The sequence below is a fragment of the Crocuta crocuta genome, unplaced genomic scaffold (genome assembly GCF_008692635.1).
Source record: "Crocuta crocuta isolate KB4526 unplaced genomic scaffold, BGI_CrCroc_1.0 scaffold130, whole genome shotgun sequence".
Taxonomy (NCBI): domain Eukaryota; kingdom Metazoa; phylum Chordata; class Mammalia; order Carnivora; family Hyaenidae; genus Crocuta; species Crocuta crocuta.
This window is the reverse complement of record NW_027527920.1, coordinates 10,486,342-10,508,863: the sequence shown is the minus strand read 5'-3', so window position 1 is coordinate 10,508,863 and position 22,522 is coordinate 10,486,342. Positions and strand designations below refer to the sequence as shown.

Below are 22,522 nucleotides of genomic sequence, written 5' to 3'. Positions count from 1 at the left end.
ACCACAGGATCATGATCTAAGCCACCCAGGTGCCCCTGATTTATTTTACTTCAATCAACTTAAATTTAAAAGCTGATAATTGATTCAGTTATTTGGAAAACTTTTAAGTGTGTTTTGAGCAACTCCTGGCATGTGAATCTGCTTTTTCAACTGTAGTTTTGTGAAATCTAAATACAGATCAAATATTTTCAATGAAAATGTAGCATCTGAGTCAAGAGGTGCTATAAATGTAAAAATACACACTAGGTTTCAAAGACTTACTACAGAACAAAAGAGTGAAAATACCTCATATCAAAATATCAATTACAAAGTGTAGTATGTTGGATCCACTATTTTTTTCCTTTTGGGAGGTGTGGCTACTGTGAATGTTCTCGTGTCTTGCATTATATTGTCTTATGTTCTCTTGGACTGTGTGCTGGATTTACAAGAGGAGGTAATGGCCAACCTGAAGACGGACTTGAGTGTCACCCGCCAGCCCATGGCTCTTGCCTTCACATCCCTGATCATCCCCTGATGAATCTTGAGTTCAGGGAATGGGAAGAGAGGCTATGTAGAGACGAGGGAGATGATTTCTCTGGCTCACTCCAGCCTCCCCTTCCCTGTTGTCCCAGCCCCGATGGGAATGAGAGTCACAGGCACTCTGTGTGTGCCTTGCTTCACCTGTCCTCACCCCAGAAGGATGCTCAAGGGGGCAAACAAGAATTCCCTGTGTTCTGACTGAAGAGACCATCAGAACCTGGAGGGGTTTATAATGTTTCTATTCTGAAGCTGGGTCCACTGTTTTATCACCTACTGGAAAAATTACCCATGGACAGTTCATCTATTTCCATCCTTGGGCAACCGAAGTGAAGATTGGAAGCTTTTCTAAATAACGCAAACAATGATCATGCCTGTTTGCCTCTTTTAGCAAACCAGAATATGAAATCTGGATTTAGATAAAAATCATATGGAAGATGATAGCATGTTTTGAAAAAAAATCCAGAGTAGTTAACAGGCAACCTAAAGAGGCTACCAACCTACTAAGTGCAGTACCTACTAGGACCCATGTCTGTATTCATGTCACTTTGGTTAGGAATGCCTCTCTCTTTCCATCCATTTGTTCAAATTTGACATATTCTATAAGGGCCAGCTCAGGTACCCCCTTCTCTCTGAGCCTTTCCCTAATTTTTCTAGACTTCCCAGCTGTACTCCCTAAGCAGCTATGTGATCCTAGGTCTTCAATGAACACACCATAGGCCTCTGTCCTCAGTACAATGATTAGGTACATTGGTGTGTTTTCCTTTGCAGTCAGGTTCTAAGACCTGGATGCAAGTGACATCATTATGATCAGTTACTACCTGTCACCATAGACCAGGAACTATAAAGTGCTTTGCCAACAGTAATGCTTTAGCCTCACCTCCAAGAAATCAGTGTCATGTGAAAAACATTTTATTTATAATTTCTCATATTTATAGTTTATTTCTTCATTACAATCATTCTTAACAATAAATACAGAGGTGCTAAACAGACCATCACAGCGGCCTGTGATCCATCCGTGGCACAGGGATGGAAGGGTGCTGCAGACCCCTGTGCTCCCCAGCAGTGCTCAGGAGGCCTTTAGAGAGTTTAGCGAGGAGGGAGGAATCTAGAACTCAAAATAGGATTAATTAATAGTCAGTGCAGGAAAATCCTAGAATGTCTCTTAAGGAAACAGGTATAAGTTGTTACTATTTTTACCAGATGGTACTAAAGAATCAGAACACAGAGACTCAAGCTATCCCGTTAGTGAGAAGCAAATAACCCAGGGCGTTCCCTGTGTCCTTTTCCCAGTCTGGGCCTTGTTTTGTGATCTCTACCTGCTGTGCATCCAGCACAGCACCTGGGCCCTCCACTGGGTTCGTGTGAGGCAGAGGAGTGTCACACACCAGTGGCTGGTTTCCTGTAGTAGGAATGAGGGAGAACCTGAAGAAAGGCTTCCCAATTCCAAAGGTGCTGGGTCCTCACGAGTCCCATAATGATTCACATAGAAGTTGACAGTGTTGATTCTTGGAGCCTCCTGCCTGCCTCCCTGGCTTTGCTTTTTCTCAGCTACAGGGCAGGGGGAATGCCAGTTTTCATAGCTCAGTAGATCTCCCTTTGTTTGAGCAGCTGTTGTGCCAGGTACGATGATCTCTTTGTTCTCTTACAAAATTGTTCATAAAAGGTAAAGAGCCCCATGGTTCTGGAGTGGTTTATGTTGGTTTCTGATTGGCAACTTTGGGCCAAAGCCAAGAAAGCATCCCCTAAGTCACATTGCTCTGTCATGAGGGCTGTCCCTGCTGTCATTTGACCAGCATCAGGCATGCTAATGGCAAGGCTGGGATGCCACCCCAGGCTCCAAACCTGTCAAAGTTCTCATACACACACATCTGAGTGTCCTAGACTGGCTACAAAGCCATGGGGGTGACCATCACTACAAAAAGTCATGACAGTAGAGAAGGGAGAAGACTTCTCAGAGTCAGAGGGAGGAGGAGTAGGAAAAATAACAATGAAACCAGGAATCAGAAAGTCCTCTGGGAACTGCAAGGTGCTGGCCACGAGAGTTGGTGCTGGAGGCTCCTTCAGTCAGGGGCTAACTGATCTCCATGGGGCTCTTACATCTAGGAAAAGAGCTCTGTCTTTTCAGAAACTGCCCATGACTTGGGGGAAGACCATGAAGAATCTTTGTAACATTCCATTATTATTGGTCCCTAAATATCATAGTGCCCCTACCCTGCACAGATAACTTCCTGCTTTCTTAGCTTGAAAATAGGTTTTAACCAGGCTTCGACTCGGTATCCCCAAAGTCAGAGAAGTAGGTAAGTCCCAATTCCAGAAAGGCACTAGAGACACCACATAAGTGGTCTCTTTGGGCAAAAGAGACAAAGCTCTTGAGTCATTTTGCTTCTACCTGTTTCCTCTAGATTCAAAAGCAGTTTGAGTCATCTCAGAACTCATGGCTAGGAGAGAGAAAACAACAACACATTTTCGAGGAATGGCCTAATCATGTTTAAAGTGTAGAGTACAGAGCGTAACTGCCCTGCTGACAGGAGGTTGACCCTGGCCTCAATATTCTGTCCTTCTCACACCTAGGGCTCTTGACAGACAACTTCTGGCTCCAGTTCTGACTGCAAAGTGAGGTTCCTCCAGACCTTAGGTGTCTTCTCATTCTCACCCTCTCAGGTCCCTTTAGTGCCTTTGAACCAAAGTACAGGACTTTGGAAATGCCTCTATTGTGTTTCAAAGAATAGCTCTTGTTTTCTCTTGTCTCTGATACCTTGACCCTTCCTGTAACATTCTTCCTCCCAATTGTAAGTTCAGACCAAAGGTTTTGTCATAGCAGAAGGAAATCAGAGGAGAGCAATAACCCCTTCCCTGAGGAAAGAAACTTGAGTCCTGAAAGCAAATCCTAAGCAAAGAGTGCACATCCAGGTCTGAAAGCTTCGTCAAGAAGCAGGATTTCCAGGATCCTTGAAATCACATTCAGATGAATCCCTGGATAAAAGTCTTTCACGACCACTAACAGCCCCCAGTGAGTGACTTGGCTTGTGCCCCCAGAATCCAGACAACTTGTGGTCCACCCAGCTGAAGCAGACTCAGAGTTCCTGCCTCCTTGGTGAGTTCTTCCCATCCATATATCGCACTGGCCGGTGGCCGTGGCCTCAGGTTGGCAGGGCACCCACCAGGAAGCCCCCCATGGGCCTGGAGTGTTTGTGGGCTGTGCTTCAGAGAACCCTCAGGTATTTCAAGTGTCTCGGGAGCCACAGTGTGTAGTGTCCAAAACGAAGTCCTTCCTCGGATATGCCCAGGGGTTCTGAGGCCTCAGGCATGGGCTTCGGTCTCCTTCTTGATGGCCGGTTTGTAAATGACTCCTTTGTTGTCACCTTTTTTGCTACTGGAACAGGAAGAACATACATTTACTTTCAGTTAAAGAGAAGAGACAGGCAGAGAGGAAACCTGACTCAGCTATGAAATAAGATGAATTTTAGGGGTCAGATTCCTTTTTTAGGGACCTTTCCCCAGTTCTGTCACTCTTGGGAGGAATGCCCCCAAATAAAGCATTAGCAGCTAACAATACTAGACCTGCACTTTGAAGATCTCATTACTACCCCGACTTCAAACCTTTGTATAACAGAGTTCCTGGAAACTTTTGTTACAAATGCCAGAAAAAATAGATTTTCTAAAAACCAAACACGACGATAAAAACATGAGCAAAGGGCATTGATAGCTAATGTGAGTGATAAATCAGGTTTTCCTTCATGTTTCTTTTTGGGTTCAGAGAAGAAAAATCAGATATACAGATGTTAGAAAGAAGATAGCCTTGCAGCCTGTGTGTGGGCAAATGGGACCTCCTTCCCCCACTAATCAAGAGGTTTGTCTCCGGCATGAGCCATTGCAGCGGGGCTGGTAGACACACCTCCAGCTCTGAGCTTAACGATCCCTGAATGACCAGCATCTCATGCAGAGGATGCCAGGGGCAATGGTCTTTTGGAAACAGCACTCGTAGGATAAGTCTTGGTACAGGTGACAGGGGCTCTTCATTCCGCAGGCCACCTTCCCAGACAGACCAATCCACATGGACAAAGAAGGTTCATTTTGAACCCAAACCAGCTCACCTCTTCTTTCTTCTGAAAAGCCAAATGGACACTGCCAGGACAACACAGATGCCAAGAACGCCAGCCAGGGCCACTGAAAGGATGATGCCTGGTGAAGAGGCAATGAACACACATTACCTTCCTCCCATCCCCTGCGTCTCACCCTGTGGCACACGGATGTGAAGTCATGTGGCAGCTGTATAATCTGCCACAGGAAGGTGTAATTTCCCCACTTGTGTTCTCAGGTTCTGGTCTTTGGATCAGCAGAACTGGCTGGAGCATTTAGGGGGAGCCATTTGCAAGCTGTAGTGACTCTTCAAGGGTTCTCAAACTTGTACCAGGATCATCTGAAGAGCTTGTTTAAATGTAGACCTTTTTTGAGCCCAATCATCAGAGACTGATTCAGTGTGGAGTGGGGCCCAGAAATCTGCATTTTTACCAAACAGCTTTAGCTGATGCTGATGTACATGGTTCATGAGCCATACTTTGAGAAACCCTGAGCTACAGAATAAGAACTTTGTTTGCTGGATTTAAGGCCCCTTGTGATATATCTATCAGCTTTGCCCCCAAGCTCCATTGCACAGTCCTAAGCAGTCCAAGACAACCAGGGATCCATTGCCACGATCACCTAGCTAGTCACCCAACCTCCACACTGGGCTCAGGCATGTTTTTTTAGGCAATGGCTTCCCACCATGGCCAACAGAAGCTCATTGAATGTACACATGCTATAGAGTGATTAGGTCTTTCATCAGGGAAGCATTTGATTGGCATTTCATCTTTGAATCACAGAGTGACCTGAAGGTAGGACCCACAGCAAAGAGAGGACCAGGGGCCAGAGCAGCAGCACAGAGAAGCAGGGAAGATGGGCTAGAAGTGTTAGAGGCCCAGATCACACCAAGAATCACAGAGGTCACCCAGCTGCAGCATGCAGGGCCAGCAGGCCACATACCCAGACTCAGTCCTGTGTAGGTAAGGTCTTGCACTTCAGAGGGGAGAGGAAAAGGGTAAAAATTAACCACGTCAAACCATGGTAGATCTGACCAGTGTGCTGAACATTTGGTTAGAAGTACAGGGCTGGGGGGCGCCTGGGTGGCTCAGTCAGTTGAGTGTCCGACTTCGGCTCAGATCATGATCTTACCATTCGTGGGTTTGAGCCCCACATCGGGCTCTGTGCTTACAGCTAGGTCAGAGCCTGGAGCCTGCTTTGGATTCTGTGTCTCCCTCTCTCTCTGACCCTCCCCTGCTCATGCTGTCTCTCTCTCAGAAATAAAAAAAAGAAATTTAAAAAATTAAAAAAAAAAAAGTACAGGGCTGATACAGACTTTCTGAGAGTATTCATTCTTGACTCTGGTGCCTAATGGCCTAGAGGGAATTGCCCACCTTGGGAATTTACACTGTGATGCTCCTTTCCAGTTTTTGTCCCAGCAGTTGTATTGCTAGAGCAGGATTTCAGTTTTTAGTACAACACGGCTAGAGTGGAAGATGAGGAAGGATTAAGGTCGGAGCCTCCTTGGGCAGGCCGTTACCTTGCTGCTTGGGCACCTACGCCTCTTCATCTGGTGATTTTCTGACCTGAGCAGAAACTTCTAGCAAAAGTGTGTATGTGTCGTGTGGGTGCTGATTCATCCAGTTCACACTGGAAGCCAGAGTTGTACTCAGAGTAGTGGCCACCCAGTGTGACACTCAGGAGTGCCTGTGCCCACAGAGCCCACTCTGAGACTCAGACCTTGGGAGAGCCCTGGCCAGTTGTGAGATGTCAGTAGAGGGCCAGGGACTCATACCTGGGGAGACCTGACACCCTGGGGAACCAGACTTGAGACTGCAGGACGAGGGCTTTTTCGTTCACCCCCTTTTCCTGTTAAGTGGCCAGAGTCTGGTTGATTCCCCCTGGAGCCCTCAGCCCAGAGTCTTTCCCCACTGTCCTCTTCCAGTCTCACATGGAGCCAGCAGCCCCCCTCATCCAAGGCTGGCCCCTAGGCGTCTCTGGTCTGGCCTCCCCAGGTGGCCCCAGGCTGCTGTCAGAATAAGCAAAGCAGTTCTGGAGAGGAGCTGCCACAAAGTACAGGGTGGCCTGTTCTCTTGGCTCTTGCTAGCCATCAGCAGCAGCCCATGGCCTCCCAAGAGGCAGAAAGAGAGCGCGGCTCCTGTGACCTGATTCCCTGATCCAGGTCCCTTCTTGTAACGTGAATACAAGGACCAGTCTGTGGCTTAGGGAGACACTCGGGATATGAGTCTCCCCTGAGGAGAGGTTCCAGTGCCTGTATAGCATATGCTCTGTTCTCTGTACAGCCTCTGGCCCCTGCACACTGTAATTTGGTATTTTGGTGTTTTTTTTTAAGGTACCTAGAGGCAACCAAGGCCTCTAAGATCTTAAAAACAACCAGAACCAAGCCCCCCAACTTCATCATGGTTTCTTTTCCAAGCCTTTTTGGAAAAGATGTTCTTTGTTCCTAAAGCTCCTGATGTTTGTGGTACCAAACTAGTTCTTGCCACAAAAGACCATTACTAGTAAGCCTAACCACTGGCTAAGCCGCCCAAACTGAGCAGTTTCTAGAGTTGTTGCTTTCACAGTCACCTCAAACATCCTGAGAGCCACAGGGGCCCCAGACAGCTAAGCAGCCCTACTCCAGGCTGTAGGAGGCGCCCCCAGGGAACTTAGGAGGCAGAGCCCCTTCTATAGATGCAAGGCTGCCAGAGATAGGACTTTTCTCAAGAGCCCATGGCCCAAGTTGGTGCCTTATCTGGAGGGAAATCTGGCTGCCGTTGGCTGTATTAGGCTGTATAATTGTTTATAAACAACAGCCTAATTTAGTCCAGGGCTCTAACCAGGGTTCCTTGCTCCTGGATGACCAGTTGTGAGGGCCTCAGTCGCCTTTCTGTGGAAATAACGAAATGAGCAAGCCGCCACAAAGACCAGGAAAGCCCCAGAGACTGGGACAGATGCTTTTCAGCCAAGACTTTGATGCAACAAAAATAAAGCAGCTTGACTGAGCAAGTGAAGAGCATAAGCCACTATGGAAGAGGAATGGCAGTGAGGGGGTCACCTCATAAGAATTCTACTCCCAAGGGAGCCCAGGGCAGGAAGATGTTGGGATGCTGCGCCCTGCCAGTTGAACCAGCACCAAGCACCCAGGAAGTGGGACTTCTCTGCAGAGCCGGATGAAGTCCACAGGGCTTGGGGCCCCTTGAAGGGAGATGCTAAAGCATCCGCTAACTAATGGGAGAGGGAAAGGCACTTTTCCCACTACTCTGGTGGCACAGAGATAGCTGTTGGGGCAACTGAAGAAGCAGAGCCCAGAGAGAGAAGCCAACACCTGCATCGAGCAGAGTGTGTGGGATGGTGTAGAGAATAGGGGACACAGATGATGGCGGGAAGGACACAGCCAGAGAAATTCATCTGCAGATTAAACAAAGAAATGGTTCAGGTTCTAAATGGAGACTAACACAGGCAGTTCCCACTGAAGAACAGTGAGATCGGAGAAACAGAGACAGGCTGTTGACAGGGATGGCCCACAAGAGCTACTGCATGAGAACACGACGAAGGGGCTTCTGAGCCACTTGGTTAAGAGGGTGCATGCCACACAGAGCTGCCTGCTCTCTGTAAAGTGCCCCGGCACCGGTCAGGGTGAGCAAAGATAGGGCGGTACAACACAGAGAGGGAAATCCCACAGATACAGAAGAATTCGGTTGTCACAGGCCTCCCGCAGGTACAATCCCAGAGGAGGCAGATAAGCTGGTTGCCGCAGGGGCACTGCTACCTGTTCTCGCTGGCTCAAGAGCTGCATCTTCCATGGGGATCTTGCTGGACCAAGGAATGCTGCTGCTTTACTGCTTTGAGGTCTTCTGAAGCCTCAAGTGCAGACACAGAAAAGCCCAGCAAAAGGAACAAGCCCTTCATCCACACAGCTTGCAGTTCCTGGAACGACTCTAGCATTTTCGAGATCTATTTGCAATTCTGTTTATTCAAACAGAATTTTAAATAAAAAGGAATACGATCGATCTCCTTTCAAAATATTATTTTAGGAGCACCTGGGTGGCTCAGCTGATTGAGCATCCAGCTCTTGATCTCGGCTCAGGTAGTGATCTCACGGTTTGTGAGTTAAAGCCCCACAGCAGGCTCTGCTCTGAGAGCTCGGGGCCTGCTTGGGATTCTCTCTCTCCCACTCTCTTGACCCCTCCCTCACTCACACTTGTTCTTTCTCTCAAAATAAATAAACATTAAAGAAATATTAATTAATTTTGGTAGGTGACATCTTACATAGTTACATACACGTTTATACATATGTGTATGTATGTCTCTTTAGCAGTCTCCAGTCTTATAAAAGAGACAAGAAGAGCTTTGGTTTAGCAGGGATTGGTAGTTTAAATACATAAAATCCAGTTGGGGATGATAAAAGCTCTTATTATTATGCTTAATACAGGTCACAGAGTGAAGTAACTGAAATGCTAATCCTCTCTTTGGATGATGCTTTGGTAAGAACAGCAAGGAAGATGCCCTCCGTGACTACAGAACTGAACTCTCTTTGGAGGACGTATTTAACTGGGAGACTTTTCTTATTGACACCATGGGGCCCCAAAAAGAAATAATCTCTACAGATCTGCTAAAAAGATGCCACCAGATTACCTAATGGTGCTGGTTTTCTACAACCATGATAGGGACCGAGGGCTTTGCCCTCCAGGTTGCAGGATTGCAGGCCCCGGGCCAGGAAGCCACCACTGCTCTGCGTGGCCTAAATCCCAGGGTGGTAGGCGTGGGTTACAGTGGGAGCTGGGGGTTCAGTGCTCCCCACTCCCTTCAGTGGCCACACTCGGGCGGTCTCTGCTGAAGGAATGGTGGGTGGTGGCACCAGGGCCTCTTACTTTTTTCGGGCCAGAGCAACAGGACAAGCCTGACAACATCCCTAGGTGACTCTCTCCTAGGACTTCAAATCTTGCGAGCTAAGTTCTGATCTTTAAGGCTTCTTAAAACAAACGGATTGATTTGAATGCCTGTTGTCAAACTGAAAACAAAGCAAAAGACTTGAAACTAAAAGGTGACACCTGGCCAGGCTTCTGTTAAAATCATTCTGCAGAGAAGACCCTGGGGAGGGGAGGGGAAGGGAGATGGTTACATTCTTTCAATCTTGTAATGAGCTCCAGGCACAATGCCTGCCACAAAAGTGAGTCCCTGTCCTTAGGGTCTTGGAGTGTGTGGATAACCTAGACGTGCTTGTTCTTTTCTCTGTGGCAGTAAGTCATTATCCTGTGCTGTGCTCAGAACCGTGACAGAGATGAACGGTTGTTCCAGCCGTACTGAAGGAGACTGTAAGTCACCTTCAGGGGAACAGGGAAGATTCCTGGCGTGATACTAGAGTTGGGTCTTGAAAGAATTTTCCAGGTGGAAAGCTGAGGGGCATCGCCGGCAATGGACCCTGTGTGCAAAAGGAAATCATGTGCACGTGTTAAAGCAGTGCCCTGCTAAGGGAGACCCTGCGGGGCGTGGATGGATGCCAGGGGGAGAAATGCCGGAAAGAGTGCTGCGGCCACCTCACCAAGGGTGGGTCGAGCTTTCTGACTTCCCACCTGGTCTGCTCTGTGCCAGAGGCTTCTTTTTAAGGAGCAAGAGAACATCCACAGAAGGGTTTTTGTTCTCCATAGTGCTCAGCTTGGGGTGTGCTCAGGAAATGTAGTGTGTGGAATTGCACTAGAGGAAGGGACTAGGGACTTCTTGGCACATTTGACAATTACTCCTGACTGTTCAGCCCCCTATATCCAGGGGGATTTGAAGGTGGGAACTCCTCTGGTCTTTCATTTGGATGTCTCAGTAGATTTGATGGTAGTTTCCATCTAACAATTTTTATTTAAAAATAGGAACTTTTAGAAACAAAAGGTCAGTAACCACAAAGCATACATTCTAGTCTGAAAAAGTAGATAATTAGCCATCTTAGCTTTGTAAGATTTTTTCCTCTTTTTAAAGATTTTATAAAACTACCCAGGTCCCTCAGGGTCAAGCAGATTCTAATGGTGTGACTCCCCAGATTGAGCAGGGGTGAAAGCCCCACCCCTCTACTGTCCAGCGCTCTTGCCTACGAGTGCCTCAGCTGCTCCAGGCTCTTGCAGGGGGGACATGCGGTGCTCAGATGATTATAGAAACTCTTTGGCTTCCCCTTGTCCCTTAAGTGTCCCTGCCCCCTGGTATATTAAAAATAGGGCTAGATCACATTAGCATTTAGGTTCAATCCAGACCCAGTGTTGCTGTCCTTAGGTAGGAAGAAGTCAGTGTGAGGGAACTAAGAATCAGGCTCCTGTAAGTCTGCCCGTGCCATCTTTCTCCTTCCTCACAGAGGGCATCTGACTCCTGTGAGATCTGGTCTGGTCACAGGATGTTTCCCCCCCCCCAACACTGGGGTCCCACCTGAAGAACAGTGACTCTTGTTTCCCCTCTTTAGTTCAAGTCCTCCATTTGTACCACTTAGAAGACGCACTTTCAAAAGAGCTTTAAAAAAATTGCCTGACATGACTTTGACGTCTCCATAAAGAGTGGGCATTTTAACTAAAGGCAACAAGAAACACAACACACATGAGAGAAAAAAATGATATAAAAGCGAGGGAGAAAATGATAAGGAGTTTCTGAAGCAAGTTGCTGCCGCAGAGGCATCTGGAGCCCTGATATAGGGTTTGTAGACTCCTCTTAAGGATGGATAGTTCTCACCCATCTACTTCTCTTGGCCTTGGAGAGTCCCAATTAGACTAAAAGCAGGTATATGCAAATTCTAAAGGAAGACGGGGAACAGGGCTTCTCTTGAGTTTGGTCATTTTACCTTACTAACCCAACAACCTTTCGGTTTCAGGGGTAGCCATCACCAGATTGAAAATGTCATGCTGTAATAGAATAAAGATCAGGGCATATGGTAGAAAACTCCAGAATCCTGTCATATGAGTTGAAAAAAAAAAAAACCAGCATGGGCCTTGGAAAGTCCTCGTGTAATCCCTGGGCAGTGGTTCTCAATTTTGCCCCTCTTTCCCTGGAGACATTTTTGGCAGACACAAGTGGGGGGATGCTACAGGCATCAAGTGGGGATAGAGTAGTGCCATGCACTGGACAGCCCCCCCGGTGAGCATTCTCCAGCCCAAAATGTCAATAGCACCAAGGTTAAGAAACCCTGCCCAAGGGCTAAATCATAGACTAACCCTCAAGGACAGATTACTACCTTTTAAGGACAGAAATTAAGTTCCTTATTCCTTTTCTAAGCACAGTTGAGGAAAAAGCATGGTCAGTTTAAATGATTCAGTCCCAATTCCAATTTGGCTAAAACCTAGGAGCCTACTCTCAAAATCTGTGCACTTTCTCTCCTAGAGGATTTCCTTAACATTACTTTTCTCCTGGCACAATGTTCCAACTCCATAGTTCCTGTTAACTTGCAGAGAAAACTGAATAAATCAGACCCTAATTACAAACATGCCTTAGTGACAGTACAAATAAATGAGCACAATTGCTAAACGTTCACACTGACACACACTCACTGCCTAAACCTGAAACTGCACGTTATGGTCTGAGGCACCTCCAAGTTGGTAGGAGAGAGGCCTCATAAATGCAGGTACCCCTGGGGGGCGAGGTTTGGGGCTTCTTTCCTTTGGGGCTGCCTTCCCCATTGTTCCTTGGGAAACAGCCCCATTAGTTGCCCGTGTCTTTGATAAGTGGGAGGGGACAATTCTAGCCAAGTTTCTATAATCAGCCTCCAAATGAACAGGTTTGCCTTGGACTGCCACGGTTTCTCACTCCAGGGGGAGAGCTGGGCCCAGCCTGGGCTCTTAGAGCAACAGTTCTGGGTGAGCCATGCAAGAAGGGCAGTGGCAAAGCTGCATTTGGGCTTTGATCTTGATGTCCTAAGCTTGGAGTCAGTCTCCAGGCTTCAGCCGAGAGGCCCCTCCAGCTCCCCAGCCGGGCTGGGAAAGTCTGCTGAAGTGCTCTGCTGCAAGCCTGCCTGCACTGCCCGTGCTGTGAGAGCCAACTTAGACCCAAGCTGGTCTAAGAAGATGGCTAATTATTCCCAGTGCCACAGTCCATTGTTACAAGTGGAGGTTACTTTGGGATGTCAGACTCAAGTTCCTGCATGGTTTCTTCTGATCCTCTGTTACTGCCCTCAGACACTGTCCCTGCAACGTAAAGTCAGGATGAGCAGTTGTTAGTGTCCACTTTGAATCATATAACGTGTTAGCATTGAAAGGACGTTAGCTCACCTAGTCCAACCTGTCGTTTTATGGCTAAGGAACCAAGGCCAAAGAAGGGACATGATTTGCTTACATCATACAGCACAAACTGAGGCCTTGAACCTAGGTCTTCTGACCGTATCCCCTGTTACTTTACATAGACTACTCTAGAGAAGAGCTCTGATTATTATCCTTGAATCACAAACAAAATCTACCTTATCTATGTGAGCCAAGTCTCTTATCTCTAGGTAGAGTTGTTTTTTTTTTTGTTTTTGTTTTTGTTTTGTATTTTATTTTATTGAAGAGTTGAAGTGTTTTCCATTTAACCGTTGACTACTACATACTGCATTTAGAGGAATGGAAAAAGAGAAGTTTATATCCAAACTAGATCACAAAGGGATGAGTCTGTACATTTGAGGCATTTCCTAGAAAAAAAGTTGACAGTCATCATCATATACACTGTCTGTGTTTAAGAAGGGCCATTGTTCACAGATTCAGTTTTCAGATCAGGAAACTGAGAAAAAGAGGGAAATTACCTTAACCAGTGGCATGTGGCAGGGAGAGCACAAAAGATAAATTCCCGGGCAAGTCTTGATTAAGCAATCAACAGAAAGACATAATTCTGACCATATGTATGAGTCAGTTCAGAAGGGCATGTTTCTAAAGCTTTCTGGCAAGGACCCTGAAATATGATCTTCCTATGTTTAAGCTTAGTCAGTGATTGTTATAATCTCACACAATAACGAAGGAACAAGAAGAAGGTACACAAAGTGAGACAAGGAGAACGGATTCTTGGACAAGTGGGTTAATGGCGTCATCTTTAGATGTGAACACCTGGCCCAGTTCAGTCACAAGTGACACAAGGAGGTGAAGTGGAACTTGCACAGACCTACCTGCTTCTGACCATGGGATTCCCACGTTGGGAGTGGCCCAAGAATCTACAGTGAGAAAGTGTACTTGGAGGTTTGAAGAAGAATATGGACCCCCAGGGTGCTCCCTTACCTGTTTCCCTGAACCCCCAGCTTCCAATAGTATTGACATGGGTATTGAACAAATAAAGATGTTAAATGTCCCTTGTGGGAGTTAAGGTTACCGATTTAAGAGGAAGAACTGAGCTTTCCTAGCATTAGGAATAAACCAAACTATTCAGCTTCATTCAGTATAGCTCTTGTGTGCCTGTGCTTGTGCAAGCTTAAGAAGATGAGACAAAAAGGTAGTGAATGCAGACGCTTTCTTGCCTGATGGGTCCCGCTACATCACATTAGACCACAAATGTGGCCTATTTGTGCTGCTATGGCCACAAATGTGGACGATTCCCACTCTGAAAGCTTACGAAGGAGCATCCCTGGATGTTGGTGATGCTGATGGTGCTATGAATCACCTAGCAAGGCTGAAGATGGGCCTTGATGCCAAGAAAGCCTAGGGTAAGAACTTAGGAGTTGGTCTCGTGAAAACAGTCCTACCATGTGTCTTAGGAGACATAGTTCTCTGACGGAGAGGACGCCAGAACATCCTCTCTTCCCCATCTGTGAGAGACTCCCAGACTTACAGAGGCCTCTGATCCAAGCACCTAGAGGCCCTGGCGAGTGCTTCTGACAGGGAAGCACTCAGGGATGAGTGCTTTGATGATGAGCACACAGAGGCTCAGGGAAGTCAAGAGCAGTGGAGGGAGACTTCAATAAACCCCCACACTGTAGCTTCTCACATACCCCGGTTCCCTTGGCAGCCAGAGTGCTCTTAACAACCACCTCCTAAGAGTATTGGTGACAAAGTCCGAGGGCAGGGCACGCAACTTCAAATAAAATGGGTGTCCCAGCACCATGCTCCCCCCACCCCCCCACACCACATCTTCTCACCTTGTCGGAAAGAGATATACACCAGCCTCTCATCAAAGTTCTGGACCCGCCGGAAGTTGTTGACCATCTCTCTGGGGGACGGGTCATCCAGATGTGTGCAGTACAGAGCAGTCTCCAAGGCCAGCAGCTGCAAGGCAGAAATACACCCCATGGGCAGAGTAATGCTCCCTTGCCTGACCTCAGCAGGGAAGAGATCTCTGGGACTTGGCAGAAAGGATGTGAGAAAGCAGTGGGAAAGCCAGAGAAACATTCCCCCTCCCTAGCCAGTGTCTGGTTGACTGGACACCAGGGGACCTGGTCTGTCACCACCTCCCAAGTCTTGGGGGGAGGTGAAGGCTCTCAGCTCCTGGGTGGTGGAGGGGCTCCTTAGCCTTTCACGGAGACAGCGTTCCCCTCACAGGCCTGATTTGCAACCCGCCTCTAAATCAGAGGGGCCTGGTGCTTATTCTGGTGGTCTCGTCACAAGAAGCAAAAAGAGGGAGCCAAGAGTTTCACAGTTCCTCTGACCACTGGCTCCATGGAAGGAATTTTCATACACCCACAAAGATTATATAATCTGTTTCCAAGGCAGCTTCTAGGTTACTGCCTCCCTGAACATTTCATCTCTTGATTCATCACATCTCTTTTCCTGTCCGCCTACCTGCTGCCATTTATCTACATTACTCAGATCAGTAGCTCATAGTAAAAAGAACAACCAACAGTGAGGGCCTTACTGGACTCAGGAAGAGGGGTTCGGGGGTGGGACAGGGCACTGCCCCTGGCCCTGTCTCCTGGACAGCCAGTTTTTTTCTTGATGAATTTCATCTGTGGAGTAGGGGGATTGGCAGCGACCAGGAACCCCGATCTGACTCTGGGGCTTGTCTCCAACCAGCGGGCGATCCCACAAGCTCCCTCAACTGTCTCTCCCTCACTTTCATCACCTATAAGACAAGAGGGTTGGAAATGATTGCTGTGGCTTCTGTCCCCCAGTTTTGCACTAGACTTTGAGCTTCTTAAGAGCAGAGACCATGGCCTACTCAATGCTGCAGTCCCAGTGCTCTGGTTTGTTAAACCATCTAACCTGGTTCTGTCTTTATTCTGCCCTTGTTCTCCCCCACCACGGAGGCAGACACCATCCAGCCACTGAGGGATATATTAGGAAATGCAGCCTAACAACTCGTATGGAACTGTGGAGATGGGTTCATTTTTCAGGCTTGACTTGATAACTCCAGTCTTGAAGCTCAGCCTGTAATTTCTGCAGTGCTTCTGGGAACTGTGATATTTGGAGAGGTTTCGCATAGCTGTCAGTGTGGCTCTAAGTGAGGTAATCAAGTTGTCATGATATGGGTGATCGTAGAGACCGAGGTGCCACATGGCCTCTGAGTCAGAGGATACGACAGGTACCTGCTCCTGGGAGATTTGCACAGGGTTCCGGAAGACTGTCCAGAGCACTGTGGGGTGGCAAGGAGGCGTGGTCAGGGACCCTTTATAGCGGTAGTATTCTTCAGGCCTCTCAGGAAGCAGCTCTTCAATGCTGAAACCTGGAATGAGCACCTCTTGGCCTGGAGAGACATGTTGGGGAAATGGTGTCAGCCTTTCCCCCATGGCAGGCGTGCTGTTGGGCATGTGACTGAGCCTAGAAATGTGGACAGCACCTGCCCCCTGCATTCACTTTTCTTTGGGTCACATGGGAGTGACTATATATCCTTCTCTCTAAGGGTAAATAAGCATCCGAGGACCCCTTACCTTTGTATTTTACATCTTGAAGGTGCCTGAAGATCTTGTCATAAGATGGATTGAAGGAGCCCATCTGCAACAGAGAGGGCCATGTTGAACTAGGACAGAATTCCATGTGCTGAGCCTGGCTTGACAGTTGCTAATGGAAGGGCTCAACTAAAGGTATATAGTCACCACTGCCTAGGTCCTCCCTGAAGGATGTGCTTTACTAGGAAAATTTTGAAGGATCACTAGCCTGTTAGGGAGTTAAAGTGATGGTCCTGTCCTCTTGCATCTCGGGATGCAAGGCACTGAGCCCTTAAGGCACTGGGGCTTGAGTGCTGCAGGGCAAGGAACATAGCTTGTCCTCCTGGTGATCAGGCTGTGGGTCTGAAAGCCACAAGTAAGATGTTTTCTAACCAGAACTCAAGGGAGCTTTAGTACATACGAGCCAAGTCAGGAAAGCAAGCATGTTGAAAAACAAAGTACTTATCATGGTAGGGAAAAACATGTGAGCGAATCAGGAAACGTTCCCATTTTGGGGATTAAGGAAAGAACTCAATCTAGGGTCCATATAAAGACTGCAACATGGATGTTAAGAGTTGTGTAAAGGATCTGGCACCTGATGAGGCAGCACCGAATGATCCTCGCCTCCCAACCCCATACACACAGGGCCTACCCAGCTGGACAATTCCAAGCTTTATGCAATAGGACTAGGAACTAGGGTTCATTTTCTCCAGTGTTCCAAAGGAAAGGCCCATTTCTGCTGCCCAGCTACACAAAGCACTGCCTCTAGGCCAAAAGACAGGGTCCACTGTGGGGGAATACCTTCGGCTCTAGAGGCAAGACCCAGCCAAAATGAGAGTGACCCATACACATCCAACAGACAGGTAATTCATGGCCCAAATGCCAAGTGTGATATCATCCTGGCTTCAAATTTCGTGTAAAACTCCTTTAAACATCTCTTACCTCTATGAGAACAGCCAGGACGGCGAGGCCTTCTGACTTGTTACTGGCAGTGCTGGCGTTGGGGTACAGGTCCGAGTTATAGTGGACGATATGCAGCTGCAGTGGAAGGAAAGCTGCTCACCAGGGGACGGGCGACTCAGGGGAACCTTTTGCTTTTGCAGGGGACTCAGATCCAATGGGGAGGACAAAACCCCCTCTGCTCCTGCCCCAGGTAGATTAGGCCTCTCAGACCCTTTCCTTCATGGCCTCCCCAGTTTGCCCTTTTCCCCCCAGTCCTCTAGACTAAAACCCTTGCCAGAACAGACTGTCCGTCTTATTTATTCACCATATCAGTGTCTGATATGGTGCTTAGAAAGTACCAGGTATATAATAGAGGAGGGAAGGAGGGACAGAAGCATCGAAGGACGGGAGGGAGAGAGGGAGGGCGTTTATACTAGCCATGAAAAAGCTTGGGTACTTTGGAGCATTTCTCTCTTCTGATTTTTTTCTACTTATTCTGGAGCCTAGAGAAAAATGGCCTCATGTAGCTTGCACAGTCTCAACCTGGCCACTCTGCACTTGATCTGGAAATAGTAAGGGCTGAGGCAAGAAACCTCCAGTGGTAACTTAATCATAATTGCATCCAGAGTAGGACACGTATTTATCCCTCAGGTGGAAAAAGGAAATCACATCATGGCTTTTATACAGGTTTAATCAGCCATATTTTAAGAGACCAAAAAAAAACCAAGAATGTTACTCTACTGAATATAGATTCTTACCATTCACAAAAAAATTCTAAGCTCATTTTTTCAAAGCAGGAATTACTTGTCATTATTAATGTGAGGAAAAGGCAATGTTCTGAGAAATCTTGGATTTAAAAAGCCTAGGTAACTGGGGCACCTGGGTGGCTCAGTCAGTTAAGCGTCCGATTTGATTTTGGCTAAGGTCTCATGGTTGTGAGATCGAGCCTCGAGTCCAGCTCTATACTGAGCAAGGAGCCTGCTGGAGCTTCTTTCTCCCCCTCCCTCTGCCCATCCCCCCTCCCAACCTTGCACACGCACATGCTCTTTCTCTCAAAAAAAAAAAAAAAATGTCAGGGCGCCTGGGTGGCTCAGTCGGTTGAGCGTCTGACTTTGGCTCAGGTCATGATCTTATGGTTCGTGGGTTCGAGCCCCACGTTGGGCTCTGTGCTGACAGGTAGCTCAGAGCCGGAACCTGCTTCAGATTCTGTATCTCCCTCTCTCTCTGACCCTCCCCTGCTTATGCTTGCTCGCTCGCTCTCTCTCTTTCTCAGAAATAAAACATTAAAAAAATTTTTTTAAAATGTCTAGGTAAGCACTAAGATATTGTTATGACAAATTCTGACAATGTTGAACCTAATTTTTAATCCAAAATGTGATGTCCCTTGTTCTCCAAAAAGCTCTCTTAGTAGAGAGGTCTGTCTATGTGATAGGCTTTTCGGTTGCTTCTTTGCCTCTTGAGACTGTGACACATTGAGATTTTCTCTTTTCTTTTTCTTCATAACTTTTTTCATCTTACATGGTTGTAAGCAGAATTCAAGCAGATTTTATTGACTAGAGCTTAATGTTCCCCACATTTCAAGTGACCCTTTCTAATTTTTAAAAGTTACACGACATTATTTCTTTTTTCAAGCAGCCCTCCCTGTGAAGGATGTAACCTGCCACACTGCCCCACCGTGTTAGCTTGGCACGGCCTTGAGAGACGGAGAATTCCGTGTGGCTAAAACCCTGCAGGTCCTAGATCCTTAGTTCTTTTTACAGCTGCCCTTTGAGTGTGTGGTCTGCTTCAGCACTTTTCTTACTGTGTTCAGATTAAACTGAGAGGAGGTGAAGACTAATACAGATGGAACAGAATTCCCCGCTGAGAATATGAAGAGAGTCTTTCTATAGGACTCAATCCAGAAGAACTGCTGCACTTTCAAGGACCCTCTGCAGAGAATCTGCCACTTTCGGGTCACCTTAGTGTATTTCTCTATTAGAGACATTTACGGCCCATTTTCACCAGGCCCTTGGTGATGATGTGGCTTAATAACAGAAAATATAATAACTAGAAATATATTTCATGCCCACATTCTCCCAACCTATACCCTAACTCCTTCTTTATTCCCCATGGGTAAGTAGAAGCCTCCACGTTGCAATTAGCCTGAAAGAAATTGCAGTCCTGGAGGTTCAGAAATGGGCCTGGTTTGAAATACGTGCATCTCTGAGAGTGCTGTCCTATTGGGCCAGAATTATAGCTGCGCCACACTAGTAACTCCACCTGTAATTAGCCTGAGACATTAAGCAGTTCAGCAGTTAAGAACAGAGGAGAATGGTCATGTCATTATTTACCGTGGGCTCCACTGGCTGATCAGTAGCATTTCTCTCCTTGTATTTATTGCCCTGTAAACATGCAGAACCACACCCGAAGTTCCACCCTCTGGGAGCTCTGAAATGGAGCATCTCAAGCACCCCCACTGTACCCCCTGCACACCTATCGTGCAGGAACAAATGCTCCGCTCCTGATTTCTTTTGGTGTTTTGGGCTAGTGCCTCTGAGCAACATAACGATGCTGTGCCGACATCCCATACGATCCTCATTGACTCTCTCATTGCCGTGATGTCCCATCAATTATAATGCCAGTCTTCCTCTGGCTTGCGGCCATGGGTCCCAAGGTTCCAAGTACAACCCATGCCCAGGGAAAGGAAAGCTGGGGTGGGAAAGGCCTAGGCAAACAGCATGGCTTGTGAAGAAAGACTGAGAAGTTTGGGGAAGCAGTCAGCCCAATAGGATTCAACAGTGGGATATGATACATCAGCCAGACAAGCTCGTGGGATCTTGATCTCTGCAAGCAGAAGGCGATGCCAACAAAAGGGGCATGTGTGTCCCACTGTGCCACCCTGGGAGCGTTGCCTTCTGAGCGGCCCCACTCAGTAAAGACAGAGACAAATTCCACAAGGCTAGGAGGAAGGGGACCAGGACACCGCAGAAGAGCTGCGGGGTGACTGGAGTGGTTCTGCCTTCCTGGGAGTGGGTGTGTAGAGCCTGAAGGCAGCCCTTGCTTGGGCTCTGATCTTATCTGCACACCAGCAAGGTGGAAGAGTGCCAGACCACCCACCGCCAGGCAGCCTCTGCCGGCCCGCCCGCCTCACTCACCTCCGCGGCAAAGTGCTTCCCACTGACGGTGTGCTCAGAGCCGTGAGGGTCATTCTGGTTCCCCCAGTGCAGGTGCAGCTGCGCGGCACTGTAGCGGGACCGGAGGCCCTGGATGTGCATGTCCGGGGGCAGGTTCAGCCTCACTGTGGGGAGTGGAGCCTTCAGAGCTCTGGCCAGCTGAGCACTGCCTGAGAGCAGTTAGGGAAGCAACCCCGGCCCGGAGCCCAGGCAGGGGGCAGGTGGATGCAGCGAGTGGAGACACAGACTGAGGCTCAGAAGCCTGGTCTCTTCTCCTGAGAATGTCCCCGTTTCCCTAAAGCAATTCTAGGGGCACCAGCACCTTCTAGGCTCCCCTGGAAAAAGGATGGCAAGAGCACTAATGCTAGATGGGTGGATGTTGTTTTACATATCCATGTGTTACACACCCAGCTATCAAGATAGAACCTTTAATGAAGTATCCTCCAAGCTCTCTAGAATAATATAACAGCAACGATAATAATTGCCATTTATGAAGCATCTATTGAGTTCCAGATCCCTAGTCTTTTCGCAGTATTCATCAATATGCCCATTTTCCACACGAAAGCTAGAGGAGGGTAATATTCTTACCCAGAGTCTTATGACTCGTAAGTAGTCAAGCCAGGATTCAAATCCAGGTTTGGCTGACTCCAAACCTGGGCAACCCCACAGTGAGTTTCATGGCTCCTGGAGGGTTTGGACCAAGGAGCCCAAGGGCTCAAGCCTGTCCCCATCCCCCCTGCCACTTCCCAAGAGATGTGCTTCTGAGAGGCGCTGCCCTGGGAGAACGACCTCCAGCATCTCCTGAATGAGTGGTCCAGGCCTCCTTCAAGCCCCGCCCCCCACCATCCCTTCTCCCCCCTGCCAGGTACAAGGAGCCAAGGAGCTGAGGGGAGCTCGGACATCCCCTTGCAGGCCTCAGAGGCCTCTCTCTCACCTGAATGGCCATCGTTGGTCAGGAGAAACTGCTCATCGGCAGAAACATTGTAGCCTTGGAACCCAAGGGGCACAAGGCTGGCATCGTACTGGAGGATGTCACTGTGCAGGTCTATTGGGGACTGCAGCACGCCCCCACATGATGGGTACTTCTTGGACCAGCTCTTCTCCCCATCGGGACCTGGCAGGGGAGATTCAGGCCCCAAATTTAGTCAGTCTTCCTTAAAAGTTTTTCCTCACTTTCTAATTCTGTGTCTAAGACAATTACTCCTTTTCTCCTCTTAATCTCCAGAGGTGTATTCTTCAAGGCCTAGAAATCTCAGCCTCCTGCCCACTTCTCCTTAAAGCGATATGGGGAAAGAAGGCCCAGAGCAGCCCTGTGCCAAGAACTTGGGCCCGCCAAGCTCAGTTTTCAGTTTACATTGTTCATATTTTGGCACAATGCACATCCTTTCCATGTGAGGACCTGTTTACATGCATCAATTTAGCATCTGTTTATGGGGCACCTGTTATAGCAGGGATTATTCAGGGTCTTGGGGCCACCGGGTTGAACACAACCGTAGGGCCCCTGCCTGCCCAAGCTGGCATCCTCTGGGATGCTCCAGGCTGGAAAAATTGCTGTCTTAATGACCACAGCTCCAGGGAGGTCTTCAGGGCTCGTGGATTTACAGATATGATCTTCCTGATAGGAAACCCTTGAGGACATCGACTCTTGATAGCCACATCCAGAGCAAGTATAAAACCCCATCTGATAGAGATGCTTGAAAAATTCCGCTTAATTATGGGCCTGGGATCACAGAGCTAAGTGCCAAGTTTGCCCTGGGAGAGTGTGACAACACTACGAACGAATGACAAACGATCATTGAGGAGGAAGAGACTTAAAAAATAAATCCTCCAGGCCTCAGGCTTCTTGCTAACTACCAGGTGATTGTCCTTCCTCTGGAAATGGAAGTAAACACTCCAATCCCATGTTCAGATAAACTTTCTTACTCCCACAGGGAAAAATCTTTAAAGAATGTGAAGCTGTGTTTAAAAGATTATCTCCTGTGGTAATTAAATGGATTTTCAGGCTGAGGTTTCTCCAGAAAAGCAAATAATTGGCATGTCATGGCTCGTTAGGGTAGAACCATAGTGC

At 47.8% G+C, this 22,522-nt stretch overlaps 2 protein-coding genes and 1 non-coding gene across 5 annotated transcripts in view; 2 read left to right on the top strand and 1 right to left on the bottom strand.

Annotated features, from left to right (window-relative positions):
- APH1B (aph-1B gamma-secretase subunit) overlaps window positions 1-22,522 on the top strand; it is an 82,310-nt gene that overhangs the window by 49,700 nt on the left and 10,088 nt on the right. Inside the window, exon 7 of one of the 3 annotated variants that reach the window (XM_077747615.1) lies at window positions 9,014-12,650. The exons of the other annotated variants lie outside the window; for them this stretch is intronic. The gene's annotated coding sequence lies outside the window, so the exon portion shown is untranslated. Of the gene's footprint in view, window positions 1-9,013; window positions 12,651-22,522 lie in introns of those variants that run through there. 3 annotated transcript variants of the gene reach the window in all.
- The window catches only part of CA12 (carbonic anhydrase 12), a gene marked incomplete at its 5' end in the record, with an annotated part of 51,775 nt that continues 30,665 nt past the window's right edge, over window positions 1,413-22,522 (bottom strand). The window contains 9 exons of the mRNA XM_077745304.1: window positions 1,413-3,892; window positions 4,614-4,701; window positions 5,542-5,574; window positions 14,639-14,765; window positions 16,022-16,179; window positions 16,364-16,427; window positions 17,303-17,398; window positions 20,437-20,579; window positions 21,389-21,568. Coding sequence (XP_077601430.1) covers window positions 3,820-3,892; window positions 4,614-4,701; window positions 5,542-5,574; window positions 14,639-14,765; window positions 16,022-16,179; window positions 16,364-16,427; window positions 17,303-17,398; window positions 20,437-20,579; window positions 21,389-21,568 — 962 coding nt within the window. The remainder of the gene's footprint in view (window positions 3,893-4,613; window positions 4,702-5,541; window positions 5,575-14,638; window positions 14,766-16,021; window positions 16,180-16,363; window positions 16,428-17,302; window positions 17,399-20,436; window positions 20,580-21,388; window positions 21,569-22,522) is intronic.
- On the top strand, window positions 18,382-18,466 carry TRNAQ-UUG (transfer RNA glutamine (anticodon UUG)). Its single transcript has one exon. It is a non-coding gene; the product is annotated as a tRNA-Gln (tRNA).